The following is a 27749-nucleotide window of genomic DNA, read 5'->3' as shown; positions in this document are numbered from 1 at the left end:
TTCGTTCTCTATTTTGTTCTCTACATTGTGTATGTCTGTTTCACGAGTTCATGTTTATACCATGTTTTTGGATTTTGACGTATTTGAATCATCCCACTGCTGACGCTTCGGTATATTTTGCCGATGTATATGATTTATGATGTATGATTTCAACCCGTGTGGACAAATCAAAAATCTTTTATTTTGCTATTATATTTGACATGGTAAGATTTCATAGGAATACTAGGTGATATAACTATGAGTAATTATCTGTCTTTTTGAAATAAAAACTAAACAAAACAAAACAAAAACAAAAATAGCGGAAGTGAAGATGTTTATTTAGTAATCATAATGTTTGATCCTTTATTTGCTGCTTTAGGGCAACTAGAATCAATGACGAAGAAAAGACTTCTGAGGTTTAGCGCTACCTTTCGACAAATATTGCCCCCCTTTCACCATTAATTTCCCTCTGGCTACATACAAAACTGTATCTAGATGAATTTTAAGGCATAACATCCCCTAGATATTAGAAAATTGAATACAATTAATCTAAAATGATATCAAAAACTGGTCTGATCTTCGCTGTGTTAATTTTATCAATTCTGCGGAGATGGCGAAAATGAACTAATTCTGGTTAATGTGTTGAGATGTTCCCTTTGTATTACAGGTAAATAAGCTGTATTCACATTTTCGTGCTGATCAATAGAAGGACAATAGCCACCTATACACATAGGTCGTAAACTTATTATTAGTAAATGAGTTTCAGGTTTTTGTTTTGCACTCAATTCAGAATTGAAAAATAAAATAATCTTGCAAAAGTCAGGTCAGTTTTCAATTTAATTTTACATAAACTTGATGTAACTTTTCATATCTAGGGATGTTATGCCTTAAAAAAAATTCTAGATACACAAGTTTGTCTGCAGTCAGAGGGAAATAAATGTTGAAATTTTGGCCATATTTGTCGAAAGATAATTAGTAGCCTCGTATTAGTAGCCCCAAGTACGGGTATTAAAACAAAAGTTCGAGAAAATATCTGATTATTTGAGTTTTAATTACCCTTTGTATGTGATTCACTACCTATAGTTGAATTACAAGAAATCTTATAAAACATTTTCACGATCTATCACATGTATCCAGACATTAGTCCATAAAGCCCTTGACAAAATCAATAACTCGAATCGAACTGGTTTGGATGTGCGACATTTAAAAGTCTGAAACGTTTAAATGAATAGTATGTATTAGAAAAAATACTTTCATGGTTTACTGAGCATTTCAAAGTCACTTCCTCGTGTCACAAATTTAGCCTGGTTGTGTTCTATTTCACTCCTGACTTCATCTCTGACTACGCTCAACCGATGCAACACTTGTTTCTGAATGTTAATAATTTCATTATCATGCAACTCTTTAGCTCTTGATTTTATTTTTCCCTCATATAGCGTTGTAACATTTCTTTCAACAGCCATTGCAATCTCATTTTCTCGAACTTGAACCAATTCTTCTGTTCGTTTGAAATTTCTATTTTCAAAATTATTTAACTTTAGATCGTCGATAGTTGAATACAACTCATGTAAGTACTTTTGTCGTTCAATTCCTTTGGCTAAATTATCAACGTGCACAAATCTGTTACCGCAAATTTTAAGTAGCTCTTTACAGGTCGGAGGTGCCGTAGTTGTAAAGTCGTTGAGCTTTGATTTTGATAGTTTATCGGCATGTGTAAATACTACGATTACATATCTTAACATGTCCTCACCGAAGAATGATATAAACCTTTTAAGCGCATCATTGTCTTCATCTTTAAATCTACTATCGTGAGACATTACAAAGAGAACTGCGTGAGGACCCGGTGCCCCCATGCCTATGCATAGACGTATTTGCTCTTCAATATATTCTGGGCTACGTTCAGTATTAAAGAGACCTGGGGTGTCAATTAGAGTGACCCTTCTACGTTCATGGGTGAACGTTTTTCCTACACACGTGTCTGTACAGGAACAAATACCATCATCTACCTTGAAGTACATATCCCCATAGAAAAGATTTCCTAATGCACTTTTTCCGACTCCGGTTTTCCCTATCATAATGAGCCTCAGTTCAGTACCTATCAAATACAGAAAAGTAATTTTAAAGTCTTTTTTGGTCTTGTTACTATATAGTTCATTAAACGTTTACATATATATTTTGCAATAAATTAATTTGAAAACTATTTTCGAATGTTTTAGGGTGTTTACTATACTATTGTTGTTAAAGAAGAGCTCTCTTTAGCTTTAGTAATAAATATCTTTAATATTCAAGATCACGGTTATTTGCTTACTTCATATATGCCGTCTTAAACACAAATACTGTTAAGAAATTAAAGCTTTGTTAGTGTCTGCTGGTAATGTATATGTTGCATGTTGTGTACATTTCTGGCGCCGATTCAATAATATCGATATGAATATCAACTTACGCACATTATTTCCGTTGAACTTCAATGCCCTTTCCATTATTTTTGCAACTTCATTTTTATCTAATGATTTTGATGGCATTTGCAATGTTGCTTCTTCAAAGCTGCATGGAGTTAAAAAAATATAATATATGGACTATTACAAAAATACGTGTATTATGTAATTTTCAAATATCATATTATGATTGACCTCAAAATGTTAAATACGCTTATGAAGCGGTGTTTGTATCATCCATTATATTAGGATTTAAGAGGGTGTCCATGCAAAATCCAGGAATGTGGGTTACATTAGACAAATGTTGTTTAAAGCAAATTCTTATCCAATTCATATCATAAATGCATCGAGTTGAATTTTGGAGTTTGATTCACTGCATCGGTTAAAAAAATACATAGGAAAACATTGGAATTCATTGAAAGAGTAATCAAGGGAACGAAGGTTATAGCGGTAATCAAAAGAATGTATTCCAAGGACAAAGACCAGACATGGAAAACAGACATACACAACAAAGAACATAAAGTAACTAAAATCATACATACAAAGTAACAAAAGTAAATGAGCAACTCGGACTCCACTAAAGACTGGGAGCATGGACCAGGTGCACCGGTAGGGTAAGCGTCCTCTGCTTTTCTAGAAACAACCGCCGAGTTGCTCATAAAAAGTCAAGTCCGGGGTAGACAAACGAGGAAAGGAAAACTATGACCCGTTGAATAAATCAGTTTTCATGGTGCTGATGGATACACCATAACGATCCATGAATTCATGATGACGACCATAAAACTTCTGTAGTGATGACTTCAATCTTGTAACAACATAACCCTGTTCCAGAAGCCTTTATGTTGGACTTCTAGCGCGATACAAAAAGTCTGCGTAGTTTCGGATCTGACATAACGTTTGAGTTGTGATATGAACACTCCGTACGCAGGAACCAAAAGGAATGTTGCCACCGATGAAAGGAAAGTTGACAATTCTGAATGAAAAGTCATCACGTTTGTCGTAAGGTTTTGTCAATAGTTTTCCTTTACCTTTTTCCTTTTCCTATGAAAATTTATCTTATTTTTGTGCAAAATTTGGTTGCTTTTATAGGGATCTTTAAAACCGTTTTCCGAGCCGTCCATTGTCGCATTTGAGTTTTGCTTTCGATTCGACTTCGATTTAAACATTACATTAAAAAAATCAGTGGCATAAAATTTACCATGTGCCAGCCATACCATAGAATCTGCCTGATTTCTACATTGACAGTCCCTTAAGTACTTTGCAACGTCTACTATTTGTAAGTTACATCTCTTCTTAAACTCAATTAAGCAAGACAGGCCGAGAAACTCTTCGTGGCTATCACTCCATTTCTGTTTATTATGTAAATCGTTTTTATGACAAAAGACACGCATATCTGTCTTGTCTTTTCTTTGAGAGCATTTTGGAAAGCACATGTCCGATTTAAATACTTCTGTATCATTGCATATACATTGGATAAGTGAAATATAATATAGTCCGACCTTTACATTGATACAATCAATTATTCATGTCAACACCCGATTATTGTATAGTAATCTCTTATATTTCATTAGTATAATATATAATTGATATCCATATTATGATTGATGTTTGAGGTCGTGAATGAGGATGTCAATTGTTAATATGTTGCTAAACACAAATACCTTTTATAGACAGACTTTTCCTCTTCTTTTTCCTCCTTATTTAATGATTCTGTAACCAAATCATATAATTTGATTTATGGAATTTTAATTTTCACAAAGTGAACAGGTGTATTGTTTTATCATTGAAACTTGGAAATGAACCGATTGCGTATGTTTCTAACCAGCACTTCTGTAAAATCGAAAGTGTACTAGTAATACTCAAATTATGGTTTTCTGAATGATCTTAACAAAATGATGGTTCGAATTTCGAAACAAAAATGCAGTTTCATACAGTTTTGTTCTTTGTATACCAAGAATGAAGAATATCAATAGAAGATTTGAAATTGGTACAGTGCTAAATACACCTCCTTTTGTTAGTCAGAACAAGTGCCGGATATCACAGTCTAAAAGTATTCAACTGATATACCTTTAAAATGTATTCTCTGAAATGCAGTTCATAGGTAGTAGTTTAAAGTTAATACATTTTCTGGTGCATTGAATTATTCCAATGCATTATACAAGTATGACATTTCGAGACCTTATCTGTTCAACTATTACCAATGTTCTCGTATATTGATATCAAACGTATGCACGTTCTTTCTGATTAATATAAGTTGTTTAAATATAGTTTATTACATATCATTTATTTATGTTTTGCATATGGTACTGGGCAACCAATCATCTATACACAGGGATATTTTATTTTTCATTTGGGTTGTCAGTAATCAGGCATCACGTATTGTAAATGAAACATTTTGTTTTACTGTTTAACTACGTACTTACCATACTTTTTGGAGTCAACATCAGAAATCGATTCAAACTCGTCAAATATCTTATGGTTATCTGTATAAATACAATATTAAAGGTCAAAAGAAACAAAAACTAATAATAAAAAAATACTGTTTTAATATCATTGCCAAAGTTGAGTGAAGGTAATATATCTTTAAAAAGACATATTTTTGTAGTTTTTGTCAATGATAACTAAATGTTCTATAGGCTCAATGCATATATCAATTTTAAGGACAAAACTATGTTTATTAACTAATCAGGCATATCGATCAAATAATTAAATAAATGTTTCTGACAATGGCATAGATATATAAGTGATAATTAATATGCACTAAGTTTCCACAAAGAAATAAATATTTTTAATGAGCGGGGTAAGTTTTCAGTTAATGATTCATTAACGCATTCTTTATTCGTAGCTTTATAGGAAAATGGATTTCCTCTCTATATAAAATATTAATAGGTTGTAGTTTTTCAATGGCTAACTTAGTTTTTTGGACTGTATTTCAAAATTTATATTTCACATTTACTTACCATAATCTATAAACGGATCCGATAAGACAACGACAAGGTCAGTTTCCTTTGGATCCTTAAATTGTATTTTGCCTTTGTCAATTAAATAACAAACAAGTTGTTTGACGTGCTTTAGAAATACTTGTTCTTTTGTCGTCGCTTCTTTCTTAACCGTAGCAAATAAAACTAGGCTTCCAACACCGACATTATCTAATATGATATCAAAATTGTGATGTAGAACTTCCATTACAATCGATAATAACACTTTGCAACACTTGTCAGAGTCTATGACACCTGGTAGATGAATTTTTATTCTTTGATCTTCTTGTCCTATTTATATAAACACAAACACTGACCGATAACCACAAATAAAAAAGAAAATACTATAATAATATTAAAAGCGTTGATATAACGGATAATATTAGATTATTTCCTATTTTTTCAACGAGAGGAAGTTTCTTATGCTTATCTCTGAGAGGAGATGAGCATGAGAAACTCCCGCGAGTTGAAAAAAAATTAGATAATCTGTTTATCGCTGTTTGGGGAAGTGTAAGGTATTACTTTTCTTTTACTTTCTTTTTTCCTGACTTAAATATGTGTTCTTCGGCGACGTGCTACGTGATGTCATGTATGTTGTGCAGCTGATGATACACATCATTTGAAAAAAATTGGTTAACTGTGACGGTCGTGCTTAAAATTTGTTGAATAATTTCGGGATTTATTCATTCTTATCGGATAAGTTACTGTATGTAATCATTTTTCATTATAGACTAGGAAAAATTCCATAAATTAGCTATATTTCATATACAGTAAACAAACAGACGGTTATTTGGCTCGTCAAATATTCCTACCCTGTTGCTTGTATGTCACGCGAAGACATAGAAACTAGCGATAATTTTCATTTCATACGTGACTGTCGTGTCGTATAGCAAGATAAAAGGGATTTTTAACAAAATAGCGATAACAATTTTCCTCTCGCGATTTATATGACCAAAAAAGCTTTCATAATGATGTATTGCGACAACTAGGAAATCAAAGTTCAAGGCATTGGGAAACTACACTTCACGTGTGATGAAGTTGGAGAATTATTTATAAACATAAAAGAAAATATAACAAAGATTTCTTCACTCGTTTGAATATTTTCAATCTATTCTGAACAAATTACCAATATAATCAACTGCAATTTACCTGTTGGGGATTGTGAGGTAAACATGTCGTTAATGTCTCGATCAAGGAAAATTGTAATTTTCTGTTGATCGTTTAGCAGGGAACACCTTTCTGAAATAAGTAAATAATATTTAACAATTATGGTCTGGAATCTAAGATTTAATTATCTTCCAGTTTAGTAAGTTATGTATAGATAATTTAGATAAGTTGGACAGATTATTTGAAAACACATTTACAAAATCACTGAGACCGTTCCTCTACTGATAAATCTATACATCACCTTCGAGTCTGTGTATTTCTTTTTTGTATTTCTCCTCCATTTCAGGGTCAATCGTCTTGATTTTATAATCATCAACAGTCTTGTAATATCCGTTGTTAGATGAAGAATTGAAGTAGTTGTCAAATCTCTTACTAATGTCAGCATAATCAGTAAAAAAAGCTTCCATTTCTGACTCAGTTAATTCAGGATATGGTCTATGAGCAAGTGCATTTCTTGATATTCGGATTCTTTCTATGTCGTCAGATACGGTTTTGTCCTCATTTGTTGGTATAAGTCCCCATCCTCGACACGGAGCTCGAACGAACTCAAAATGGCGTATTATTTTGTAGCTGACTGTAATATCTAGCTTGTTACATAAATTATCTGCAACGGTATTTACTACGTCATCAATCATCAACTTTTCGGCTTTCCTGAGTTGTTTCTGAAAATTGTGATTCTGCAACATTAAACGGAAGTTCTGTGGGCACTTGACCTGCTTGCTGACAAAACATCTCATTATATTTGTGAATACATCGCTGACAACAAGGTAGGCTCTGACGTATCTTGCTGTGTTTGTTGTTGACATTTTAAAACGTATTGATATTATTATCAATGGAATTTAATTAATCTACAAAATACGACCAATAGAAGTTCTTGAATAAAAGATGTTTTCTATACATATTGAAGTCAGTACATCGCTGATAATCAGTGATGCATTGTTGCAATTGTAGATTTGTACTGATTATAAACTCAATATTATCTAAAAGTGTATTTTTAATCTTTTTCGATTTTTTAATTAAAATTTGATTCCTGAATCTAGTGTTTTAGATAATAAATTGAAAACTGATCTCTGCATTTCAAACAATTCAATGTTTCTAGTTCAATGATACTCGTTGAATTTGGAATATAGAATGTTTTGAAAATACTGAATAGACTTGTATCAAAACTTTATGACTGAATGCAAATGCATAAGAAACAGAATCACTAATCCACATCTTTGTTTACATTTTAGGTTAAATAGTCGAATATAAATTACAATTCTTTAAGTATTCATAACAAAAACAAACAATCTGCAGCGGCGAATAAGGTATTGCGATTTAACAATTTGAACTTCACGAAATAATCTATAACATAGGTTCGTTATAAAAAACATGTTTAGCTAGAATCATACGGAATATGATTAGTTAGATGTTACTTCGCAGATGTCTTTTGAAGTAGCGTAGAGTTGACATTAAGGATGGAAAGAGTTAGATCTTGCATTTAGCCTGCACATAACAACCTATGCATGTAATAGGTTATTATGATTACAGAAGGGAATAATTATATAAAATTCTCACATGGTGTATCCAGTGCCAAAAGTAATCTACACAAAATACAGTAAATGTAGTGCCCTATAGGCAGATACAGTGCCGTTCGAAAAGTATAAATATTACTTTAAGATGACAACCACATTATTATTCCATAACGATGGAATCATCTAAAATAAATAACATTAAGCTAACATACAATTTAGTAAAGACCTATATCACTTGTAAAGTGCTCTGATGAATATTCGGGTCATATAAAACGCAGTGCATTCATTTTTTATCACAAGCTTAAGATTTGAAATAGTTTGAGATGTTTGCACTTGATTACATCTCTATAAAATTAAGACGGTCAATGTACTTAGCATCCCACCCTTACTAAGTTTTGCACCTCATGGCGTGCAACACGATTGTCCAATCCGACTTCTTGCTTACTTGCGTAAGCCTTTAATATCGATGAGGTACATAGCCAAAAAAACCAAAACAAAACAAAACAAAAACGCTTCTTCATCTGGTTCTGTTCTGTGCCGTCTTTGTGCCTGGACTATTTTCTTTTATTTTCCGCTATACCTTGACTTGATCATATCTTGACCCTTGTATTCCACCGCTTTTATTATAGCTTGCAGATCCTTCTCGATGTAATTATAAGCTTTTCAACTAACTTTTGGTTTCCCTTGAAGGTTCCATTGCAACACTTTTCTGGTGATAGAAATTGCTGACTCTTAAGGTGTGACCTATGTATCGCTATTTCAGCTTCTTCACTTTTTACGAGCAACTCATGGGGTGTTTCTAGAAAGCAACTCGGAGGGTGTTTCTAGAACGACAGAGACGCTTACCCTACCGGTGCACCTGGTCCATGCTCCAAGTTCTTAGTGGAGTCCGAGTTGCCCATTTGCTTTTGTTACTTTGTATGTATGATTTAAGTTACTTCCTGTTCTTTGTTATGTATGTCTGCTTTTCATGTCTGGTCTTTGTGCCTGGACTATTGTCTTTTGATTTCCACTATATTCTTGGTTCCATTGACTAATCTTTAGTACTTTGTAGTTTTCAAGTCTCGCAACCATACATTAGGACCATAATATTGAAGTTGAACAAACTGATATTTGGTATTTAATGTGATATTCCCAGCTCTCCAAAAAGTTGTCATTTCTTAAGAATTTTCCTGCTTTTCCTATTCTACTTTTAAATTTTTAGGAGCCTTCTTGATTGTCCATGACACTGCCAAGATACGCGAAAACAATCGATTTGCTTTTACTCCTAGACTGGTACTGATGATTGTATTTGTCTTTATCACTTTGCTCTTTCTTTTGCTGGTGATTATGCCAGACTCAGCTTCTAAATAAGACAGTTTATCTACCATCTGTTGAATGTTGTTAGACAAAAAAAACAATGTCGTCGACAAAATCCAAGAAATCGTGTTGCATTAGTGGCCAACAATTTATGGAGTTTATTTTAAATTTTAAAAATGTTGATATATATTATAAGCCCACATTAAGCACTCATACAAATTACACAACTGCTTTACATTAGTAATTATCCTGATTTGGGTTTTAATAAAAGAGAACAATTTGGTTGATATGGATGGTTAAATACTACAGTAAAGTACAATATATAACCAGCTATGCACAAAGATAAACACATGTTGTTAATCAGTTCTTTGTTAGTTTATATAGCTGGACATTTTATTTGATGGTGTAGATTATGAGTTCATAGCAAATGAAAAAAACATATCTAATACACACCTCGTATTTCCAGCTTGTTTCTGTACATTTAACGGATTACTGATTTAGTATACAGTTAATCAAACATTTTGTACCTTTTGGAAACTAGTCATTTGAAATGCAGTCATGATTCAGATAAATTAGCTTTAATACGCTCCCGAGGGGAGCGTTTATGGTTGTAATGTCAACTTGTTTCTGTATACTAATAGCAAGAACAAGCATCAATATCCGGTTTGTACCTACATTTTCAGGAGCTGAAAAACAGCATAATGGTAGCTTTATTTGCGTATACTTGTATATATGCGATTGAGAGTCAAACCAGTCTCGGAAAATATTCGCTAGTTGTGATAATCAAGTACAAATTGAATCATAGCTTTTCCAAGACAGGGTTGGTCATCAAAGTCTGCTGTATGGCGCCAAGATGTTTACGAAAATTATGTTATCATTATTACCCATAATTCTCGGGTTATAAAAAATTGCGAAACGAAAACGAAACGAAAATAATGAAGAAAAGAAAGAATCGAAACGAAACAATTCGATAAAATAAATCAAATCGTAATAAAAACATAATTAAACGATACAAATCGAAACAGAATGAAGCGAAACTAAATTGAATATAAGAAATATTTTAAGACGTATCGCAAATTATAAGAACTATAATGTTTACCAGTGCCGGACAATTCGACTCAAAAACATTTCGGACCATAACAACTAATAATTCCTTATGAATGCCAGACATTACGGCGAATAGACATATCAGGCCATGGCAATTAGTATAATGCTTTAGGACATATATCATTACAATACTGACCATATTTGAAGGTTATAAGAATATTATATCAAATCAGAGCTGACAAAAATTATCAATGTTGTTTTTAATTTATGTTTCTTCGGGATCGTTAAAAGGTTCCACCTTCATCATATTATAACAAAAGAAATTTTAGGTTGAAAGGATATTATGGATTTCAGGCATATCTAGTAAACTATATCAAATAAATTCAAAATCCATACTTGAAATAAATATATGTAAACAATTACACCGTTTAAATCGTCTACTTTTATTTAGATTTTTATTTGATATGGTAGTTGACTATTTGTTTTTGTGATAGCCTGACTTGTTTTTAGTTGCTCGAAGTATATTCATACTGTTACATAAAGGGTATCTTAGGATAAAACTTTAAATTAGTGTTTATCATTTAGAATCACACATTTTCACATATTATAAATTATAATACACTAATGACAATGGACTATTAAAAAAATCTGACACATTTTAAATTATCATAAACAAAACAAAACAAGCAAAAGAAACCGACAAAAGAACAAATCAAGAAACCGTAACATTTGAAACGAAAGTTCGGAAGAAAGTCACCAATCTTGACGCTCCGAAGAACATGGCGCGATTTAAAGAGATTCCTGTTATGTGTGTGTAGTATTTTGTTTAATATTTTAAGCATTTTAACTGTACAAATGAAATAGGATACGATTATTTACTCTATTTTCATATCAAAGATAAATACTAGATAGGAAAACTAAACACACATCAAACACCAAGAAATTACTAAAATTACACTTACAAAGAAACATAAGTACATACGCAAACCGGATTCAACAAAAACCTGAGAGTAAGAGTAATCAAGAGAACCAAGTTAATAACAGCAGTATTCAAAAGAATGTAATCAAAGGACAAATACCAGGCAAGGAAAACAGACATACACAACAAAGAACATAAAGCAACTAAAATCATACATACAAACTAACCAAAGCAAATGAGCAAATCGGACTCAACTAAAAACTGAAGCAAGGACCATATGTACCGCTAATGTGGGGGCCATCTGCTTTTTTTCTGTGAAGACCTAGGAGATCTAGGAGTTTCTCATAAAATTTACTGTCCGGGGTCGACGAAAGAAATAGAAAAAAGACATGTCACGATTAACAAAATTGTTCTCATCGAGCTGATGGATGTTCCGGAATCCTAATGGTAAGAAATCTTGCACAGTACAAAGAGTCCGCGTCCTTTACCTCAAGTACTTTGGAGGTAGATGTGATGTATATATTCCCTGAATCTTGAATTTTCTAAAGACAATTCGTCTAAATATCGAAAACTGAGGATCTGACTAAATAATGTTTCAACCCAGTGTACGGAACAGTAGTATAAGGATTGTAGAATTCATAGGTCTTGATGCTTTTATATTCCGATAGTAATCTTGAATTGTGGGTGTCCAGATCGTATGAAATTCTTTTAACCCACATTCAGTTAGTTCCACTACAGGAGTATAAATATCCAACCAATCGAAAGAATCTTGGTACATGTACTACATATTGCAGATCCAGATAAGAAGCGTTGTTTATATGGCTTGTTGTCGAATTTTGGGATTCAATACATGGACGGAATATAATAAACATCATCGACAGATAAAAAGAGGATAGATTGATTTTTTCCCACTACTTCTTCTTTGGAGACTATTATACGAATGTGAATTTTATTTCTGCTATCATTTTCTATGTCTATCTCCAGTTATCTGCATCAGTTGTAACGTGTTATCTAGACAGAAATGATGTATTGCACTTTGCCTGCTGGTACAGGTACAACAGCATACTTGTCATATACAGAAGACAGTAGTTCGGCTACATCTAAATCTTTGAAAACTTATGTTTACCTACTTGAACTATCACACGTTTTAATATAAAGACTTTACAGTTTGATCACTCTTACAGCGAATCAATGTCTTTTTAATCTCGTTTGATACAATTTCTAGCACAGTCTTCCAAATCATCCAGTGTACAGTTATAATCGATTGTCCACGTTTCACAGTATAATGAAGACTTTATGGGGAGACTCTTTTTTAATGTCTATAATGTCTTAATCGCCAGTAATGACGTGATCGTTACCGGTAGGGCAATAAATTGATGAAGCATTTTGGTAAAACAGGTGGTTAAACCTTGAGGTCTTCACTCAAGAGGTCATGCAATAACTTTTTTGTAGTTAAAAAGTTTGTATGCAAACGGTGAAAAGTAGGAATATGAAATAATCAGAATCTTTGAAAAAAGTGGTATTTTGTTTTTTATAGTTTTCTGATAGAGGATATTAGCCACATTAATGGCAAATATACAGGAGTGAAAAAAATTGAACACTTTCCTTCATCTTTACCGTTAACAATAAATGGTTGAAAGAGTCTGTCATAACTAATTTCAAGAACGATGGCCATAATTATGTATAATAATGAGTTGACGTATAGTGGCGTTTACCACGACTCCTTTGATTGTCGACGAAAAATAAATCATTACAATTACCTCAAAGATTTCCTATTTTATTTATATTTTCATTCAATCCGTGAAGTTTTGTAGAACCTAGTCTCAGTATACAATATTCCTCCCTTTCCCTGCTGTTGCAACAGTTGAAATAAAAAAATAACTCACTTTCATCATTATTTTTTGAAAGATCATAACACATTTGTTTTATGTATGGCTCTTTTGTTTTATTCTATTTATTTGATTTTTTATTCATTTGTGATTTTCACTTGTCTCCTGCTTTTTCTTCATTATCAATTCGATCATAGATAAAGTCATAACACATATTCAAGCAATAAAGTAGATGGTTCTGACATACTCTAATACATGTTACAATGTATATTTATTTGTAAGATTAAAAGCGTAAATAACAATAACGCAATGTTTGATTTATTTAAACTTGCTCAGGACATTGTAACTTACATTTTGTTAAACTGTGTAACATACAACACTGTCCTAGATTAGACATACAATGTATATAAGACAGAGGTATTTCCTGAAATAACAATAATTTTGAAATAGTAAAAGGTTGTTGATGATTTATGATAAATTTTACTTAGATTAATATGTAATGAAACTGAGGAGAATGCTTACCTTACACGACAAAATCTATTGCAGATCAAAAACGCCACCTGAAATTACTTATTGCTGAATTTTACTTGTTTCAGCATGAACGTTATTTCCCGGTTAAATAAATTTACTTCCTTGTCTTAAAGGGTTTCCGAATAGACACATAAAGGTAAGTTAAGATCAGTGAAATTGAATATAAATAGTAAACTTAACGTCTGGTTTTTATCATCATCCCTGTTAATTTGACAAATGAATTAACAAATGTTTGAAATGACGAAATTTATAACAGTGATTGACATGCAAGAAAAGTAGTCGTTTTGAATGATGATGCCTGTTTGGACTTGAATTGCATTTTGACGAATTTCGCTTTGCTTCTTCTGTTTTTATATTTGATTTTCGATGCTGCAATGTGATTATCTTATAAATATTTTAGTAACTTTATAAGGTAAAACACTTATTTTAAAAGATTGTGCAAAATTACATGTAATAAAAAGTTATAAATCTTTTTAATGCATCGTTAGCCATTACTATACTGACTTAATTTCAAGTTTTGCAAATGATGCAACTACATCATTGGAAAAATCATTACACATTTCTTTTAATAGCTCAATATCGATATCATCGGATTTTAAAACCATGTACTACACACGTAGAATTTAAAATTCCGCCATTTAAAGGTCTTCTGTATAAATCTAAAAATGTCAAATTTTTTATTGGAAACATTTAAAGTATGTTCTTGTAAAATCTTATTACCTTGTTTGAATATTTTAGATTAAATAATCACCTACCTAAACTTAATTTCTATTTAGATATAAGTGTATGGCGTTATGGTACCAAATAGTGTTGTGTCTTTTGATAAGTTTCTTTTAATCGGAGTTAAAAAACAAGTAATGAAACGCGTCGGATTGAAAAGGAAAACTTAAAAAAAAACTGCAATACATCTAATAAAACAGCAAAACACGACTTTAAATAGATCGTTTGTAAGAGGAGGTTAATCAATTATTGTAAGTGAAAACAATAATAACGGCATTTCAACTTTCAATTTAATGTATACCTTCTCTTGTCATATTTGAACATGCGCATATTGTTTTTCTTCATTTCAAGATTTCATTGTGTTTCTTTTAAATGATTGGCGTTCCCAGTTTACTTGACCATCCATTAGTTTTGCAGGCATCTTTTTTTTTTAAATAAGCAATTATAAGTAACAAAAATATAGTGCCGGCATGTTTTAGCATGGAAAGTTTTTAAAAGTTTGTCAGAACAAGGATGGTCACCTTTTATTCTTTTGGTATAGATAACTTTCAATTTACAATATCGAAAAATCGATGTACAAATAAGAGAAACATCGTCTACAAGAAACAAAGATGATTAACAGAGATTTCTTATTGTTTTGCTTTCCAAACGGAGGGATGGTTATAGATAAACGTCTTGACAAAAAGACGTCAATATAAAGATTCGTATTTATTGTTGTCCTGTATATTTTGTTCATTCATTTTAGGTTGTGTCTGCGCTGTAATACAAGATACTACTAAATGGCTGCTAAACCTCTTGGGAAACCATCCGACGAGGTAATTGCATGAATAAAGTTTGTAAATCTTAAGAGATCCTTTTTCCACAAAATGTTCTTTTTTATTTGTTTTGATTAACAAATGCCACATAGAGGTATATTTTCTACCGCAACCCTGAAATTGTTTGAATTTCGTTTTTGACTAATCCTATTTCCATTTCTTCCTAAGTACGTGGATAATAGAACACATAGAAGAAAAAAGATGAAGAAAATAGACGTCATCACCTGCATATTTCAATTTCTTAAAAAAAAAAGCAATGTACCAATCATATGAATATTGTAATTTTTTGTGAAATGTACATGTGTTTCAAGGAGTGACCGCTCTTAAGCTGCAATAGAACCAGATTCTTATGAAGTTCGAGATTAAAAAAAAATTAATAAGATGTATCCAAAACCAAAGATATCGAGAAATAAAGGCAAAAAGTGTGTCGAATGTTGTGCTTTTGGTAAATAACATAGAATATAGTTCGAGTCAGACAAGACTGACTACTGGGTTGGTGAATACATTGAGGGAACTATGGTCTAGCTATAGTGGCAACGACTCAGTTCTTCTGAATACAAAAACACCAACCATTTAAATATCGCAAATTTTGGTATGTTTACTTCTGTTTCATTTAGGAACCTTTTATCATTATCATCCTTAGGAAGTTCTGTATAAATTGCTTGTTCGATGCGATGTATATATGTTAGAACTGTCTATTTTGCGAAGCAAATTTATTTTGGTCGTTCCCTCCGCAGGACTCGCCTGTAATATATGTGGCTATACCACCTGCACTAAGTCCTGCGCCCTAGACCACTCGTCCAGCTAGGCTAAATGAAAATACAGCTTTCGCTGGTCGGATCATTCCTCCTCGTAGGAGTAAGCTAGGGCTGTAACTTAGTGTACGATGTATGGTAGTACGGGACATGTAATCTATGTGTTATTATGTAGGATAGAAGATCAAATTAATAATACATGTCACAACAAATCAATATTATGCAACGTAACGTACTACCATATTCGTGTATTTAGTTGGCAGTTTCAATGCAAGGGCAAGCCGACAAAATTAAAACAAATATCTATTATGAATAATAATCAAATATTTTTCTCCTATTGTTTGTTGGAGTCAAAAGTGTTTAAAGGTTTTAAGATGGAACCCCAAATTGTTTTCTCTGTTTTAGAGAGGGTTTTATATTATTCAGGGTTCCATTCAGCTGACGTAAATAAGAATTACTAAAATGTTTGTGTAATTTGTTTTACCATGGCAGTTCCAATAAAAAAATACCATTTTACATATATTATTTTAATAATTGAAAAATAAAATAATGCATGTTATCCCTTAATTTGCCATTTGAATCAGAATTATCATCTTCGTTTTCAGGACTCAAAAAGTGACAATGCTGATAGATTGGACACGTATCTCGAAAGAGGAGAAACTGAAATTTGCCAATCCAAAGACAATAAACGTGATTGTTTGGGATCGGCCCAAGTTGTTCTTAAAGAAGATGATATAAAACGTCTCATAGAGGAAAGAAAGGAGCAGTTTCTAAGTTAGTATATGATAAATCATTATTTGGTTTTTTTATTAAGTCTTTTAAACTTCAAATGACTTACGCTGATGATGTTTGATAAATATGTTTGTACCGAAGCAAGTGACAAAACGCTTAACATACTAAAAATGTAACTTTAACATTTTAATGCTTTAAAGTCCTGTCAACGAGTGGTAAATATTTCACTATATATATTAGTATAAATTGAACATACTTATACATTTGTACATATGATAAGTTAAACCACTGTAGTTTTCTTTTAGGATGAAATTTTGTGATTAAAAGGGGAAGAGATTATTAATTTGAGAAGTACCCAAGTATTAGTGTTTGTTAGAATCATGCAAATTCTGTAATAGGTGATACACCCGAAAAAAGGCTACACATTTCCATTTTTGATATAAGGTTGCATTATAGGTCTGTATGACGAAATGTATAATTATTCATACCAATCTGTCTGCTCTTAGGAGATAGTGCACATTGAAAATTAAACAGTTTCTATTGTATTATAAAGTCATTTCCAGAGTTATCTCCCTCTATTTTGAATTCTAAAGTACATTTCATATATATATTTTCTCAATTCCTAAGAACAAGATTTACATGAAAGGCCATATGTTAATTTCTGTTTACTATGACATTTTTAACAAAATATTTGTAATGAAAATATGAAGGCTTTCCAACCATGAATCTCTTTTTGCATGACTCTTATCTGAAATAGTACTAACACTTTTCATCAGGATGAGTTTAATATAGGTATCACTAAATATTTGCGTAGTTTAAGGTGGTTTCCATGTGTTTTATTTACATTAGAGAATGAAATACGAATGGTACTTATTGGAAAAACTGGCGTGGGAAAAAGTGCAACTGCGAACACAATACTTGGAGAAGATCTTTTTGAGGTTGATGATGGTATGTCATCCGTTACACAGAAATGTAGTTTGAAGCATAAAACTATTCACAGACGCGAGGTGGTCGTTGTTGATACACCGGGAATTTTTGACACAGAAAAAAGTTCAAAAGAACTAGAAGATGAGATTCGAGAATGTATAAAACTGACTTCCCCTGGGCCACATGCGATTTTATTTGTGATGAAACTCAACGAAAAATTTAAAAGTGAGGATTACGAGGCCTTGGTGACATTCGTCCAGTACTTTGGATCAGAAATGTTTGAACACGTTATCGCCGTGTTCACGCATGCAGACGTTCTGCTAAGAAAAAAACAAAGCTTAGATGAATACTTGCATGCAAGAGCACCGGAAACTTTGCACACGCTTTTACAGCTCTTTGGCAACCGAAAAATCGCTTTTAATAATGAGGAAAGTGGGACATTCAATTTTCAAGTAGATCACCTGTTTACGGTTATAGAAACTATCAGAGAAGGTAAAAAAAATAAGTCATATTATAGAAATAAAACTTATGATGACGCCGAAAGAGACATACTTGAAAAGGAGAAACCAGAGCTAGATGGACGTTTTTATTCCGCAGTGAACGAAATCATAGAAAAACGAAAAGAAAACGACGTCCGACAAATTAAAATGAGATTAGACAATGAATTGTATAGGGTGCGACAGCAAACACGCAGAGGATTTTCACACCAATCGATATTTCGAAAAGGAATGGTTGTAATACCGGTAAATATCAAGATAATAAAATAGTCAAGTTTTAATGAAACTCACCTATAAGAACGTTACACAATATCAAATTATTTTGGGACACTAGCATATGATCTCCATGTCCTTTTTTGCGGTCATATCGATCAAACGTGCCCGTGTTTCTGTTTAACTTTCATTTAAATTTATATTGTTCTACACTATGCGGTTTTTGGTCTTTTTTTATCCTTCCGGTTGCCAATTCATGGCTTCAATCTTTCTAAAACATGACCATTTCATTTCTATTTACGGCTTCATTGTATTGTTGCTAAGAATATGATATTGCATTTTTCTAATGATTTTTTAGCAAATGTGTTTTGGTCACAGGTTACTGTTCTATGTGTATTGCATTATGTCATCCTCAATTCAGCTACATATTGTCTTATTCGTTATACATATTTTTACATATACAGACTTAGTTTTACTGTTTTTCCTGAACCAATGGCATAATTAATAAAAATGAGAGAACAACCAAATTATAATCACGGGTGCTAAAAAAGCATGATTTTTTTTTCAGCATCGAGAAGAGATAGAAAAAGTAATAGAGAAAACGAAAGTGAAGGAAACTAGATGCATGCTATCAGAATGAAATGGTTCTTTACTCAGCAAATAACTAGAAGTATTAGAATATGATTCCATTTCATAACAAAAAGTACAACGTAGCAATTGAGTTACAAAGCATTGTGTCCAAACATGTACCCTTTAATTGAATTATGGATACTTAAATGTTCTGGCACCAAAGGTGTAGGTCGTTTAAAAAAGACGCGGATTTTCCCAGTGTTTTTCACGAATCATTGAAATACTGGGTTTAATGATACATTTTAAAGCAAATGAGGTAGGTAGCCCCCATATCCAACTATAATTATTGATGTTGTCATTGATTACTTTTGAATTTTGGATGAAAACTTGATAGAATATCTATTCACTTAAATGAGGAGACCTCATTCGTGTATCACTTCTCTTCCTTCCGCCATAAATTAATTAACATATCTTGTGTGTTATAGATACCATGCATAGTCGCATCTATCATCCTCGCTTATGATTATTTCGTTGGGGTTATTTTGGGAGTAAGACGAATATAAAGGTTACAGACCACCAATTCCATCATTCATTTGTAACGTGCGCAAAAAAGTCATACGCCAAGGTACGAATTAGTCTCTTTAGCATGCCATTATAAAAAAAAGTTAGTATGCTGCCTCAAACTTGAATGAACTAATTTGGTGGAAAGGTAAAGGTGGTCTAAATAAATAATTTTCGGATTCCCCAGGCTATTTTAGGGTAGATGAGTTCCGAGTGTCAGTGCTGCATTGCAAGGTAGTAAACCCCCTTGTGAAATTTTGAGTGACATAGCAGTACATGTCTATGTTTCAAATGATATATGGTTTTGGTTAGTTTAAAGTTAAGGTAAACTACTGAGGATGCCCTGAAAATGAGCAAATTAATGTGAAGAGTAATGGGAATCTGAATTAGTGGTTTGTAGCCTAAGCTGAAATGCATGGCAAAAGATAATTTCTCTCAAAAGTGTCCCAAACTGTCTTAAATTTTTGAAAACCATGCAAAGACTGATACACAATCAAAATTCCCTCCAAAATATTACAATTTTTGCAATTTTCTTAAAAAAATCAGTCAAATATGTGATTTTTACCAATTTTAAGGCCTGATGGGTTCAGAAAAGTACCTTTTCTGTTAACAAGTAGTTTTTTGCATTTCTAATGGTTCTTTTTACTTGCTTGTAGTAATGTATGTTAGCTTAAGCAAGATAAGAAAGAAAATTGCAAGTACAAGAAGGGAAAATTAGAAAAATAAATGAGATTTCATATATGAGGTTAAGAATGTTTGTCCAGCTCCCATGTGAAGTATAAGAATTCAAATTTCTGAAAATTCTTCGTTATGAAGCACTTTTTTGGGGGGGATGTTTTAGTGCGAAAACATTAATGTTACCAGAAAATCATACAAAACAAGTCTTTCAATGACAATATAGAAAATTTATGGGTATTGGTATAGATGGTGAAAAGGGGGAGGCGGCTAGGCTTTTATTTTTATAAAATTTGATAAAATTTAAGATAGTTTTGACTTCATAGCATTGTTTGGGTGTACGTAATGTTGTTTTGTAAGGAATTTAATGGTACATTCAATTGAATACACACAATTTTCGGTCATAGGACTGTCTTATTTATCAAACAACATCTGTTCCGCAGATTTCCCAATATAACCTTTCATAGTTACTCTTTATCTGATGAGATTCATAAAATACTTAGGTCTGCTAATTTAACTTCAAATCGTTATATTTACATAAGGTTGAACATACTTTTGATACCTTTCCTGAAATCTCCAATCATAAAATATTTTACAAAAATTCATCTACACAGTGACCACACTCTAAAGCCCGACATTTTGAGAGTGTGTTCTAGTTTCTTTTGACAGAAAAGGTAACCTGGGTATTCTTGTGAGAATATTTGACATCTACCATTGAGAAATATTACCATTATTGCGAGAAACAGTCGTCTGCTCATGCAAGAAAGTATATTTTAAAAGAACGAAGTAATCCTTAGGGTGCATGGTGTCTTTTTATTATCTTACCAGTATAAAAACTAGGTATTATCCGCTTATCATACCAGAAATACATAACATTGAATGTTGAATGTGTGTGGAATGATTGTATATAAAGTTTCTAATTTAGATTTAGATATTAATGTAGTAGAGCCAACCATTTGACATATGTCTAATTCAAAAGCGAAATGGTTTTTAAAACCTTTAGCGTCACCTTTTTTTCTTAAAAGCCATTTAAGATTTGCTTGTATTATACATGAGAGTCTTAAAAAGTTCACTTCTATAATTAAACATGCCAAGTTGATTTAAAAAAAAAAACAAATAAACCTTAAAAGCTCCTGTCTTAAGACAGAAAGCAATACAATTTGAAATAGTGATATTTAACCTTAGCATAAATACGCATAACGAGAATAAGTATGGGGACAACAATCCATAGTGAACAAACTAAAGGTGAAAACGAAACAGGCATACAGAGGCCAGAAATTCCTGACTCGGGACAGGCGGAAAAAATGGCGGGGTTAAATTACTTTGGGGTGATCACAACCCTCCATTTTAAAATCTGGTCATTGTGGAAAAATATAACACAATTAAATACACCTAAAACCAATTCAAAAAGGTTAGAACCCTTGTTACAACGGAAATTATTTTTTAAAAAAAATGAATTTATGTTCTACACATGTACAAAAAGGAGTACCAGCACTTAACTGATATGCCAGCTCAAGACAAGTTCAACCTATACAAACAAAAATAAGTCCAAACGTATTTTAAATCAATCCCAATTTTTTCCGCGCGGGGTTGAGAATACGGGTACATCGTAAGTCATACAATAAGTACACAACCCATGTTATTCCAAAAAATGTTTTTCAATAAAGTGTTTAACTTCTATGTAAAGACTAAGAGCGAATCAATGTCAATACCAAAACAATTTAACAACACTATCATAACTATATCCTTTACGAATAAGCCGATTCAACTGTTTAGTTACCTCATTGGGTGACTATCGAGCTTTTGGTGCTTTGTATAGAATATCATCGTACAACAAAGGGTGACAGACAACTGCAGGTATTAACACTTTACAAGTACATCTGTTTTTGAGCGGGAGTTACTTGTATCGGTTGAAAAAAAAATAATTGTGAATGTTTCTACGAGCTTGTGATATCAATAACCTTGATATAGTAATTTCACGGTTAAATAAAGATTCCTTTCGCTTAAATCCGAGACATTGTTACACATATGAGCACATCGAACTAATTATGACGGTGGAGGGGCACAATCCATAAACGGACAGTTGACAATACGGAATGAAAAATCATTCCATTTATCATATAGCTTGTTAAAATCGATTTATAAATACTAAGATTAAGAAATTGATATTCTTTATTATCAATATTTGCTTTATTCAGTGACAGTTCTACAGGATATATATATCTTTAGTATAGATATTGAGGCAATCGTCGTTTGGAGAATAAATTTCGTTTCGTCCAAATTTTGTTTGGAAGGGTTATTATTTATTTTGGGCATGAATTGCGATTTGTAACAGTACAAAAAGAGGTCTTTAATAAGTGGTTCACATTTGGTCCTAGTGGGATATCAAATGACGCAAACGCGTACAAAAATGTTGTTTTCCAGGAATTCGAGTGCTGTATGCATATCAAAAGAAGTCAAATTAACGTAGTTTTTTTATGTTTTTCGTCATTAAAACATGATCCTTAAAGATTCGAACACATATTCACATTTATAAAAATAACCATTTGATAAGATATGTGAAGTTTTGTTTCAAGTTTGAACAGATTCGAAAGATCCCACATGTGCATGTTCTTAATCAAACACTTCAAGCAAGTTTTAACGCTCCAAAAACAGTTATTTCAATGACATGAAGAGGAACTGAATCATTCGTGAAGTTTGGGAAGCTATTATATAGTAGGAACGTCCTTGCTACTACGCTCAGCTTTTAAAGAGGTAGCGCCGATTCTCAATTATTTATCTTGTTCCCTAGTAAGTTACCAATATACAGTTCTAGGTAGAGATTCCTCATACTTTGTAAAGCCTAGTTTCAAATCATCATCTAAATATACCGATAAACATGTTGTATAATGCTGGAATTTTTTATACATACGGAGATTTTATACATCGCATCTACGCCAAAGAAATTGAGATAAAGGATACTACAGACACTGTGAGGTCAGTCTCATATCTTGACCTATACTAAGAGATCGATGGTTAAGAAAAACTATTGACCAAACTATATGACAAACGCGATGACTTCTCATTCCGAAATGTCAACTGGCCTTTCATCTGTGGCAACATCCTATCAGCGCCTGTGTATACAGTTTTCACACTTCATACGTTATGCCAGAGCTTGTCGTAACTACGCAGACTTTTTGTATCGTGCAAGACTGCTTACAATTAGTCTTCTGGAACAGATTCATGTTGCTCCAAGATTGAATTCATCACTACAGAAGTTTTATGGTCGTCATCATGAACTCGTGGATCGTTATGGTGTATCCACCTGCACCATGAAAACTGATTTATTCAACGGGTCATAGTTTTCCTTTCCTGGTTTGTCTATTCCGGACTTGATTTTTATGAGCAACTCGGCGGTTGTTTCTAGAAAAGCAGAGGACGCTTACCCTACCAGTGCACTTGGTCCATGCTCCGAGTTTTTTAGTGGAGTCCGAGTTGCTCATTTGCTTTTGTTACTTTGTATGTATGATTTTAGTTACTTTATGTTCTTTGTTGTGTATGTCTGTTTTCCATGTCTGGTCTTTGTCCCCGGATTACATTCTTTTGATTACCGCTATAACATTGGTTCCCTTGATTACTCTCTTAAATCAACTTACTTTTCTGCATTTAATATGTAACTTTCGTCATGATGAAAATGTATGGAAAGAAAGAATCAGAAACAACAAAGAAATATTATACAACAAGTCATGCAATATGTATCACAAAAAGTAATCAAAGAAACCAAGGTTCGAGCGGAAATCAAAAGAATACATTTCCAGAATAAAGATAGACAGGTACGCCTAGCTAAGGACATGAACAAAATAACACGTACAAAGAAACAAAAGTAAATGATCAACCTTGAGCATGGACAAGGTGCACCAATAGATAAGATCTTAGTCATTAAAATATTAATGTAATTGATATGTTGTACCTATTTGCTAAATACATATGTTACAACTAAAATGCTTGTTTATAATTTGGCGAAAGCTATATTGTGTTAAGCAAAGGATGGATATAAACATAATACAAATCATCATGAGAAAATATTAACCGAAACATATGCGAGAAACTTGGATTTGTCGATACACTAAACAAAACAATAAATATTTAAACAGTGTAAACATATGTGCGCATTATTTAAGTAAAACACATGCAACATTTCAGTCTTGTAAAATTAAATATGTAAAACAAGTATTGCAATGTTTCGTTTGAATAATATGAAAAATTAGATAATAAAATATCTAAGTCCTAGTGCGTCTTAAATAAGTCATTTCGAAACGTATTTTGCACAGTCATATGAATTAACCCTTTTTTACTTTCAATAACCGATTTGTCTTACAGTTTTGCACTGAATGTTGGTGATTATACTATTTGAACAACTAATGTACTATGACAGGCATATATTAACCCGACCAGGGAATATTTGAATTCTAAAGCAGTCATTATGCCAATTATTCAGAAACAAAAATAAAACGAAAAAAAACGAGATATTTTTTTTTGTTTTGTTCCAAGACACTAAAAATATATAATATGTTCCCCCTTTTTGTCTCCGAATACCTGACAAATGTGTTTAAAAGTTTAGGTATAGGAACCTTCATATGCTGAGGAAGAGGAAACGCTTAAAATGGCGGCCAAACATGCTGAAAACTTATTTTCCTTAGGACCATTCATTAGAGATTACATGTCAATCATGAAAATAAAATGCAGACAAAATCAACACATTAACAAAATACCACAAACCGCCACATATCTATGAACAAAGTAAACAGAATAACATACTCTCTAATTCTAAGATGGATTTAACGGGTTATCATGTTTATTGTCTGATTTTTGGATTCTTCCATTACATCCGGTCATAATAAGAAATCTTTAGTAACTGGTTATTTGGGATTTAGGTGAGAAATGTTGTGCTTAATATTATTATTATTATTATTATTATTATTATTATTATTATTATTATTATTTTCTTATCTAATTTGTGTGATTCATATCGCAGACCTAATCCCATTTTGGTATTCGGCGCTGGAGATATTTTCAAATAAAAAGATTAAAAGGAAAAATCTCCGTTGAATAGCTGCCTGTCATACCTGTATGATCGAACTCAAGTCAAGCAGATTAAAGGCTTTGACTATAGTTGATGCAGGCCTCGCGAGGAAAGAAATGAATAAAAAAGAATATATCACTTTCAAATACACTCAAAGTAGAATGAATTCTATTAAGTATCTACTTGGAAACAGTCAGGCAGAAATGCATTGATTAGTTTATCGTAAATTTAGAATCTCTCTCGGGAATGGCCGAGCGATCCGACTGGACTTTTCACCATTTCGGCCCAAAATCCCTCATAGACGACAATTATACTTTAACTTTAATTACAACTTTACAACGGTGGATAATTACACATTTGCCCAATGAGCAATGAATTTAGAAGAGCTGACCCATAATTCCACTATCTTCATTTGTAGTATAGATGTTTTAGAGTTGTCTTTCTTAGCTTTAACAAAAATAAATACGTATGGTTTGCTTGAACTTCTTCAGAATAATCAGGCTCTACAGTCTGTTTCCTCTCTTACTAAACGATGCAGACAAGCCTCTCGAAATTCTCGGACAGTATTCAAATCAAATGTCGTTTGACACTCGGACAAAGTCGCGTAAAATCATTCTGTCTTTCCCGACTTCGCTAAACCCTTGCATTCCTGAGAGGGCTGGCTGCAGCGTCTGTGGTGAATTATGAAAGTCAGATGCTTTTCTGGGCTTGGCAGAAAGATCTCTTGTCCATATTAATATATGTACATTTCATTATTTGTTTATTTCTATCATTATTGTTGTAACGTCATATGAACTATAATAGGCATACTTGTTATAAATTTGTAAATATCCTTTTTGTAAAAGACAAATGTGAATTTTTATTGACACCGAAAAATTTTCATTTAAACAATTTTCTTTCAAATACTGTCAACATATTATTTTCGCTATTTTCACAGTTGGCAGCAAATTCATAAAGAATATTGTACATGTATCCTCAAAAATGATTAAATAACAATAAAAAAAAAAAACCCTTTCATTTTTTTGAAACTGCGTATACATGTTTACTTGAGAGAATCTACGAAATTTAGCAACTGCGGAAAATGATACGTTTACAGTACACAATGATAGCTTCTTCTTTAATATTATTTGTTAATACGCCATATTTAGATACTACATTACGACATTATTGCATTTAATAGCGTTTGCATGTTCTCATTTATTATGATTCGAAATTAAATTGTTCACTTTTTAATATAATATTTTCGTTTTCTGTAATATATTATATTCTATATACTCATTCTTACATATCATATAAAATATGTGTGAGGTTGTTAAATTAATTAAATCGATATAAAGATATATTATACTTCATACACAAATCTTGAAGTCTGATTGGGTAATGGGTAATGAGTTATTTTAGTCTAATCCCTGAACATCTTTACTTGCCCCGCCCCTACTGGACAGTGATTGGTGGATCGATATATCACCCCAATGTCAACGATATATCACATAATATATCACCCTCCTCTAGGATATATCACCCTCTGACATCATGATATAACACCTTCTTCTAGGATATATCATCCCGACGTCACGATATATTACACTCTCGTATTCAGTATAATATAACACATACTGCCTGCAGTAGAGGGTGTTACGCATCGTATCACACTCTGTAAATATATCACCCTCGACTTCGACTCGTGTGATATATTTACCTTGTGTAATACTACATCGTAACACTCCCTACTACAGGTAGTATGTGTATAATAACAGTTGCATGTTTAAAAATATTTGGCTTGGTTTGCAAGTACACTTATGTTTCACCTATAAATATTAATATAGATATAACTAGTTATTTAATTAGGTCTGTTTGATTTGATTGCCAAATGGAAGAACATAGAAGTGCAATAAATGAAATTAAATACAATGAAAAACAGGTGATATAGACATTCTTACATAAAATAATGCATTTTAAAAGTACAGTTAATTCAATTTTCTGTAGCCAAAAGGTACAAGGTAAACATTATATGATTTACTTTTTATCTGTTTATAACCAAAATCATTTTCATTTGATATTCATTGCTTTGGAAAACACCAAAAACCACATTCATCAAAACTAATAACATTCAGTACTTTTTTCGTATTGAAATAAAAAAGATAGGCATGTAAGAAGTAACCATGATAATTGATATTACATGGAGCAAGATTAAAAGTATTTTGTCCAACACTGATATCTTACGCCATCGAAAAAAGTATGACTGCTTTTATAATCAAATTTGTCTTTTCATGTTCTATGACATCGTAAACCCATTTGATATGTTGCCTAACTGATAATATTCAAAAGAAATCATGTGCTATTATTTTACTTATCTATTTTTGAATTGCTAATATAACGGGAACGGATATGGTGAGAAAACATCCTAACGGGATGAAAAGTATCAGATTAAGGTCACCCATGGGTCGTCAACGAATGACAAGGATCTAACACCACAAGGCAGGCTAAAACTGACTCCAAAACAACATTATAATATGTTCAGCGA

General features: G+C 32.3%; 2 protein-coding genes across 5 annotated transcripts; one reads left to right on the top strand and one right to left on the bottom strand.

The window, feature by feature from the left end:
* Window positions 1-296: 296 nt before the first annotated feature.
* Window positions 297-13812, bottom strand: LOC148605034 (uncharacterized). 4 transcript variants are annotated; one of them, XM_088547625.1, is made up of 9 exons: window positions 13690-13811; window positions 13519-13591; window positions 6801-7407; window positions 6542-6631; window positions 5375-5683; window positions 4838-4897; window positions 4076-4124; window positions 2423-2523; window positions 297-2074 (listed from the first exon to the last, which is right to left on the bottom strand). In XM_088547625.1, the coding sequence occupies exons 3-9, from the start codon at window positions 7363-7365 to the stop codon at window positions 1233-1235; spliced, it is 2016 nt and encodes a 671-aa protein (XP_088403751.1). In that variant the 5' UTR covers window positions 7366-7407; window positions 13519-13591; window positions 13690-13811; the 3' UTR covers window positions 297-1232. The 4 variants fall into 4 exon arrangements, with proteins under 4 accessions (XP_088403751.1, XP_088403750.1, XP_088403753.1 ...); XM_088547624.1 differs by lacking the exon at window positions 13519-13591 and having other exon boundaries at window positions 13690-13812; XM_088547627.1 differs by lacking the exons at window positions 13519-13591; window positions 13690-13811 and adding an exon at window positions 13099-13196.
* On the top strand, window positions 13712-21089 carry LOC148605033 (uncharacterized). Its single transcript, XM_088547629.1, has 5 exons — window positions 13712-13834; window positions 15164-15233; window positions 16594-16762; window positions 17570-18390; window positions 18926-21089. The coding sequence occupies exons 2-5, from the start codon at window positions 15198-15200 to the stop codon at window positions 18995-18997; spliced, it is 1098 nt and encodes a 365-aa protein (XP_088403755.1). The 5' UTR covers window positions 13712-13834; window positions 15164-15197; the 3' UTR covers window positions 18998-21089.
* The last annotated feature ends 6660 nt before the right edge of the window (window positions 21090-27749 follow it).

The sequence above is a fragment of the Perna viridis genome, chromosome 10, assembly GCF_037379345.1.
Source record: "Perna viridis isolate PV_CMFRI_1.1 ecotype Kerala chromosome 10, ASM3737934v1, whole genome shotgun sequence".
Lineage (NCBI taxonomy): Eukaryota > Metazoa > Mollusca > Bivalvia > Mytilida > Mytilidae > Perna > Perna viridis.
Note: the sequence above shows the minus strand (reverse complement) of the source record. Positions and strands in the feature narration are given on the sequence as shown.

Excerpts from the sequence above, each read along its gene's own strand:
- LOC148605034 (XM_088547624.1), bottom strand. The coding sequence starts at position 7,365 with ATGTCAACAACAAACACAGCAAGATACGTCAGAGCCTACCTTGTTGTC. Across the intron at positions 5,684-6,541 it reads TACCTCACAATCCCCAACAG|GACAAGAAGATCAAAGAATA; the intron begins GTAAATTGCAGT and ends TTATATAAATAG. Across the intron at positions 2,524-4,075 it reads GAAAAGTCTGTCTATAAAAG|CTTTGAAGAAGCAACATTGC; the intron begins GTATTTGTGTTT and ends AACTCCATGCAG.
- LOC148605033 (XM_088547629.1), top strand. The coding sequence starts at position 15,198 with ATGGCTGCTAAACCTCTTGGGAAACCATCCGACGAG. Across the intron at positions 15,234-16,593 it reads TTGGGAAACCATCCGACGAG|GACTCAAAAAGTGACAATGC; the intron begins GTAATTGCATGA and ends CTTCGTTTTCAG. Across the intron at positions 16,763-17,569 it reads AAGAAAGGAGCAGTTTCTAA|AGAATGAAATACGAATGGTA; the intron begins GTTAGTATATGA and ends TATTTACATTAG.